The 6978-nt window shown below is 38.9% G+C and overlaps 1 protein-coding gene across 2 annotated transcripts in view; it reads right to left on the minus strand.

Annotated features, from left to right (window-relative positions):
• Positions 1-6978, minus strand: part of Pdik1l (PDLIM1 interacting kinase 1 like) — an 11190-nt gene that overhangs the window by 3199 nt on the left and 1013 nt on the right. The window contains exons 2-3 of one of the 2 annotated variants that reach the window (XM_010633340.3): positions 6618-6781; positions 5034-5335 (exon numbers count right to left, since the gene is read on the minus strand). In XM_010633340.3, the coding sequence (XP_010631642.1) occupies positions 5034-5335; positions 6618-6729 (414 nt within the window). In that variant the 5' untranslated portion in view covers positions 6730-6781. The remainder of the gene's footprint in view (positions 1-5033; positions 5336-6617; positions 6782-6978) is intronic. The other variant, XM_010633345.2, reaches the window with a different exon arrangement.

Here is a 6978-nt window from a genome sequence, read left to right on the forward strand (position 1 = left end):
TTTTTTTTTTTTTTTTTTTTTTTTGAGATAGGGTCTCACTATGTAGTTCAGACTGGTCTTGAACTCATAAGGTAACTCAGGCTGGTCTTGAACTCATGGCGATTCTTCTGCCTCAGTTTCCCAAGAGCTGAGATTACACCCCACCATATGTGCATTTTAAACTTTAGTACTTCAAACTGGCATTTTATTCCTAATGAATATATACCCAATCTCCCAGTTAAGAGGTAAAACTTTAAAAAGAGATTTTAAAAATGTCTAATTAGGTGTGGTGGCACATGCCTGTAATCCCAGTGCTCAAGAGGTTGAGGCAGGAGGATTACTGCAAATTCAAGGCCAGCCTCAACTGCACAGTGAGACTCTGTCTCAAAAACTAAAATTAAAAAAAATAATTAAATGTTCAACTTGCCTACATCTTCAGCATCTGTCAATCAGCTGAACTCTAGTCATCATGTAGTTCATTGTTTCTTTTTCTTTTTCTTTTTTTTTTTTTGTTGTACTGGGGATTGAATTCAGGTCCTTGCACTTGTGAAGCAGTCGCCGGAACCACTGAGCTAAATCCCCAGCCCCTATTGTTTCTTTTTAAAAATCCTAACATATGATGCTTAGTACTTTAAAAACATTTGTTGTATGAAATACTTTTTAGATTTAGGGGTTGAATGGAGAAAATCAAAGAGTTGTCAAAGAGTGAGTGAACTGATTACATTCAATTTACTGGTACTTCCCTTTTGTCTTTTTTAGAGGCAGAAGCAAAGAATACCCCTTATGCCATCTCCCCTCATGGCAAACCACAGCAATTACAGTGACCTGCAGATATTTCTTTTGCATGTGTTTTCCTTGTTGCATGGGTGGTGCAAGTGAGAAGAGAGAAAATAAAAGAACAGAAAGGTACAGATCACACAAATATTTACCACTGCACTGTTATTAATCATGCTTTACCTTCAAAAGCAAACTTCCTAAATAGCTTTGAGCAATACAGAGACCAAATTAATATTTAAATAATATTTTAGAGAAAGGCCAGACAAATATTTTAGGCTTGATAAGCCATATAAGGTTTCAATTTCCTTTCTTTCCTTAAAAAAAAAATCTTGGGGCCAGGGATTTACCTTAGTGGTTCCACTGCCTGCCTCACAAGCACAAGGACCTGAGTTCAATGCCTGGTACCAAAAAACAAAAGAACCAAAACTTTTCAGGTATGGGGGCACAAACCTGTAGTCCCGGTACTTGGAAGCCTGAGGCAGGAGGATTCCAAGATCAAGGCCAACCTGGGCTATATAGTTGAGTTCAGGGCTAGCCTGTTTTATATAGCAAGATTCTGTCTCAAAAACAAAAGTAAAAAAGTATCTAGACCACATGAAAATAGCCATGGGTCTCTAGTTTAGATCTACAGAAGTACCGTGTCCAATTTCTTTGTTTTTGTTATGTAGGGAACATTAGCTTTGGATATTAGCTAGATATAGTCCAAGTTCTTTAACATGGGCTATGAGACTTTGTGTGCCATGATTCCTGTGGACTCTCCTAGCCTCACCTAAAAGAGCCTTTTCTGCAAACTGCTAGCTTACTATTCTTTCAATTCTTAAAATATCTTATATCTTACTTTAAGATCTTTCTGCCTGCCAGTCACTTATCTAGCTAATGCCTATTGAATTAAAGTTTTAAACAGCTCATAATTCCTGAACTCCAGGATTATGTCAAGTTCCCTGTTATGTGCTCTTGTACCATCCTGTAATTCTCACCCATGACCCTTATAAGTATATGGATTGGAAACTGAGTTCTAACACATGAGATTATATCTTCTCTTAATTATTGTTGACACTGTCTCCTAACTGAGGTTTTTAACTACCAGGAAAGGATTTAATGATTCCCACTGAGAATAAAGAAAAACATACCTGGAAAAACACAGAAAATTGCAAATTTTATAAGGAGGATGGAGAAGACCATGCACAGGGACTCTGGTGCTACTACACATTTGTTTTTACTAGATATAAATATTGGCTGTCTTTATTAAATTATAAGAATTTAGAGAAGGCACTTGCTAAATGTGTCTGACCAATGAATTCATAGAAAAGACCATTTTAATGCAAGTACTTATTAATGAGTACATCCTATGTGCCAAATATGGTTTCTGCTTCATCTCTAATTTTCACACTTTCTGTGGAAAGGAGAAATTATTACCCATCATTTACCTATGAAGAACTAGATCCTGGGGAAAGCTGGGTTATTCATCAAGGTCTTCCAATACCAAAGAGTGCCAGAAGTCCAATACAGGTCTATCAGGCATTAAAAAATGAAAAGGTTTACTAAACAAAAAGGTAATTTAGGAAAAAAAGTCATTGAATTAGAATGCTGGGCATGGTGGTGCATGCCTGTAACCCCAGTACTCTGGAGGCTGAGGCAGGAGGATCACCATTTTAGCCAAGTCTGGGCTATAAAGAGGGATCCTGTCTCCAAAAAACAAAAACAAAACCAAACAAACAAACAAACAAAAAAATCACTGAATCAAGTCAGTAGTATTTTACATCTTAAAACTCTGAAAGGCTAGGCACATTGGCAAACAAACACTTATAATCCTAGCACTCTGGAAGACTGAGGCAGAAAGATCTCAAGTTGAAGCCCAGCCTAGGCTGAACTGGAATTTTGCCATCTTCCTGCTTCAGCCTATGGAGCAGCTGCTGGTTCCTCTACTATTTTTTTTTTTTTTTTGGTACCGGGGATCAAACTCGGGATCCTGGCCCTGGCAGGCAGTGGCACCACTGAGCCAAATCCCTGACCCTGGTTCCTCTACTTTTACGAGCAAGTATGGAGCCACATGTCTGCAGTGGTGAATGTCTATAATCCTAGCACTTGGGAGGCTGAAACAGGAGGGTCATAAATTTGAGTACTGCCTGGGCAATTGAGCATGACCCTGTTTTTTGAGGTAATAAATAAAAAGGACCAGGGATACAGCTCAGTGTGAAGGCTGTGGATTCAATTCTCAGTAATATACACACACAAAGAAAATCTGAGGATCTGGTTATGGTGGCACATGCCTTTAATACTAGCTACTTAGGAGGCTGAAGCAGGATTACAAATTTGAGATTAGCCTAGGTAGTTTAGGAAGACCCTGTCCCAAAATAAAGGGAAAAAAAAAAAAAGGTTGGTAATATACCTTAGTGCTCCCTGATACCACACACACAAAAAAAGTGAGTGAGACTTCAATGCATATGGTGCTAAACTGAAAAACTGCAATACCAATTAATTTCTCTTATTGTACAATGTCAAGTCCAGGTTTCTAATTATGCAGATCAATCTGCTTTTCTTTGTTATTCCTAGTTTATTGTTTTATTTATGTATTTTTATTTCCGGTACTGGGAATAGAATTCAGGACTTTGCACTTACCAGGCTGGTGCAGTGCTGGTGAGCCAAATCCCTGTCCCTATTTATGGTTAAGACAGGATCTTGCTATGTAGTTCAGGCTGGCCTTGAATTTGTGGTGACACTCCAGAATGGTAGGATTATAGATGTGCATGGTTTTTTGTTTGTTTGTTTGTTTGTGTGATGCAGGGTCTCACTTTGTAGTTCAGGCTACCCCTGAACTCACAATGTAGCCCAGGCTGGCTTCAAACTTACAGCAGTCCTCCTGCCTCAGCCTCCTGAGTGCTAGGATTACAGGCATGCGCCACCATGCCCTGCAGATGTTGGTGTTTTAAACCAATGATGGCAAATCTTTTAGAGCTTTCAATGACCACTAATAGCTCACTAAGTTATGTGTGCCATAAGTTTACCACTGTTTTGAACAGTCCTTTAAAGGGTAAAAGCTTGAAAATTTGAGGGCAACTTCTGAATTTTGATACACTCATAGAGGCTGGGTGTGGTGGCACACACCTGTAATTTAGGACTTGGGAGGCCCAGGCAGGATTGCTTCAAATTTCAAGTCAGCCTGGGCTACACAGTGAGTTCAAGGATAGCCTGAATTACATAGTGAGACCCTGTTCCAAAAACAAAACAAAAAACACTGAAGGAAAGCCATTTCCTTTTCCAAAAAATGACTGGCCTTAAATTCTGCTGTGCCCTTTCACTAGCTATGCTATAAGTATATTTTTTACTGTGTGAAGAGCTAGAGACTTTGATTGAAGGCAGAAGCGAACCTTTGAAAAATACTTATTCAAGACAGGTATGGTGGCTATAATCCCTGCACTTGGGAGGCTGAGGCAGGAGGGTCACTGTAAACTCAAGGCCAGCCTGGGCTACACAGTGAGTTCAAGGCCAGCTTGAACTACACAGAGACCCTATCTCAACAAACAAACAAACAACCCAACTTACTCAATTCTACAAAAGAGTAATTTGGAAAGGAGCATAATCTTTAGCTGTCAGATGGTCTTAGGTTTGGCTCCCAATCTGCCAATTGCTAGACAGGTGACTCTGGATAAATTCATTATTCTAAGTCTCAAATTGAGACAATAATAGTATTTTCCTCTTAGGTCTATTTTGAGCAACTGCCTCTAAAGCATTCAGCACAGAGAATGGAATCAAGCAGGAAACCAAATGTTAGGTACTGGCAAACATTCAAGTACTAAACTACATGCTTCATGAAAATTAACTGAAATTGAATGAATGGGTAAGAAACCACATAACCCTCTAAAACAGCAAAAGCTATGTTTAAATTAGTGATTTATAAAAAAGATGTATCTATAGGTGCTACTATTGGTTGTGGTTTTTCCTTTTCTTCTGTCTTCAGTTCCAAAAATACTGATTGCAAAGAAGTGAACTTTTTAGACTCTAGTCTCAAGAACTTTAGCTCCTCTCTTGCCTCATTCCTATGCTGACTGGCAAGTACCATGGAGTAACAGGTGGCTTATGATATTTTTAGGTATATGCATCACAAGTTTAAATAAAACCTTGTTTTAAAACATCTATACTTGGCAGGCCTATCTACTCTTATCTATAAAATATCTGTATTTAAAGGGAAAAGTTCATCTGACCCTTTCATTTCTCTTTCTTGCAGACAAATGTTATCCAAATCATTTCCACTGTATTTCATAACCAATGACACATACCTGTAAGTAAAGGGAAGAATTAGAGCCGTGGGACATCTTTTGCACCATCCCATCTTTTTGTAGGATGCATTCTTCCAAATGAATCACATTTGGATGTTGGCTCTTGATACTGCTTAGTGCCCAAAACTCACGAAGGGCTAGTTCTACATTTTCAGGTGCGTGGCATCGAATTTTCTTCACTGCAACCCGTGCAGAAGTCTTTCTGATGATGGCTTCATACACAACACCGTAACTGCCTCGGCCTACCTCCCGTATTAGATCGTACTTTGGCTGGCTACTCACCATCTTCAAGATCGAGGTTTCTAGAAAAGTCAACAAAGTGCTCTGTTGAAATTAGGTATATCTATTGGCTTATATTTTTCTTTATGTATAATTTAGTTATCTGTCTCACTCTGCAGTGCTTGAAGGATATTTGATATATCTTGAATAAATCTAATTATCATAATAATAAAGCTCACAGGTATTACTTACTAATGATGTATCAGGAACTATTTCAAACACTATAATATTCATTTAATCTTCACAATAGTCTTCTCTCTCTCTCTCTCTCTCTCTCTCTCTATATATATATATATATAAACTTTATTCATAATAGCCAAAAATTCCTCACAGTAGTCTTATGAGGTAAGAATTATTATAATCATTTTAGAGATAAGGAAATTAAAACAGAGAGATTAAGTAAAATACCTAAGTCAAACAGTTAGCACCTGGTGGACCTATGATTTGAAAGCAGGCTATCTGGCTCAGACAGCCAAGATTTCAACCCCTAAACTATAGTTTCAAAATGTCACTTAAAAATAAATCCCCAAATTCAGCATTTTTTTTTTATTGATCATGAATAAACAAGCAAGGAAGCAACCGGCTTCTAAGCTTCACACACACACACACACACACACACACACACACACACAACCAGTTATAAAAACAGCAAAAACAAAAAAACCTCACTGAAACACAAATACCTGGCTTATGCTTAAAGACTGAAAATGAACTATATCACTTAAAGAGCTGAAAACATTTAGTTACTTTTATTACTTAAAATTAAATAGCCAACCCAATACGTTCATATTTTAATTATTTCCTTATTTCTTGCAAAATAGCCTTTTAGAATATAACGATTGTGCCTTTTTGTTGTTTAATGATAGCTATTTTCTTGGTCACTTTTGCCAGGAAAAACCATCCTACACATCAAGGCACATTCTGACAAAAGTTATTTGGAATTCAACTTGCTAAATCAAAGACAAGAGAAACGCTCGTGTTGAATGGAGAAAGTCTAAAGCGTGCCTCCCTACTGCCCAAATTCTCATTTGTAGATTGTCACCATAGGTAAGAAAAATAATATGGGATGGCTGGGGCTTTAGCTCAGTGGCACAGCACCTGCCTCGCAAGTGCAGTTTGATCCCCGGAACGCCCCCCACCATTGTACAATATTTATACTATGAAACTGGGGAGATAAAATGCGAGTTGTCCTAGAATGTGAGAAATTAGGAACTGCTAAGTTTAAGACTAAAAGACACCTTTAATAAAGAAAACGACTGCTTCTGAGATTGCTTTAAGTACTACTTCCTCTAACTGGCCATCTACCTTTCAAATTCCTGCTGTATTTCCTAGTGTCGGATTTCCTGTCACAGAAAGGCGGGTACTCTCTTGCTCCAAGTGGACTGTCAGGTACTATGTATTTCCAAGTGGCTCCCATCCCTGAAGCAGCCCCATCTCCTCTTTGGCATAATCCCTATCTGAGGGTGCACCTTCCGGAACAAGACAAGACAAAAAGGGAGCTTTGAAATCCCTGGGATCCCGGATCCAAAAACATCACAGTGAGCCACCTGTGTGAACTAAGTGACTTAACAATAGCATTACCCGGGCCCTCGGGTCTGCCGCGCTCATCCAGCACAGGGCGCGGGCCAGCCGGGCCACACACCTGCAGGGGTCCGGCCAGGGCCCG

The sequence above is a fragment of the Fukomys damarensis genome, unplaced genomic scaffold, assembly GCF_012274545.1.
Source record: "Fukomys damarensis isolate Sample0158 unplaced genomic scaffold, DMR_v1.0_HiC HiC_scaffold_23, whole genome shotgun sequence".
Lineage (NCBI taxonomy): Eukaryota > Metazoa > Chordata > Mammalia > Rodentia > Bathyergidae > Fukomys > Fukomys damarensis.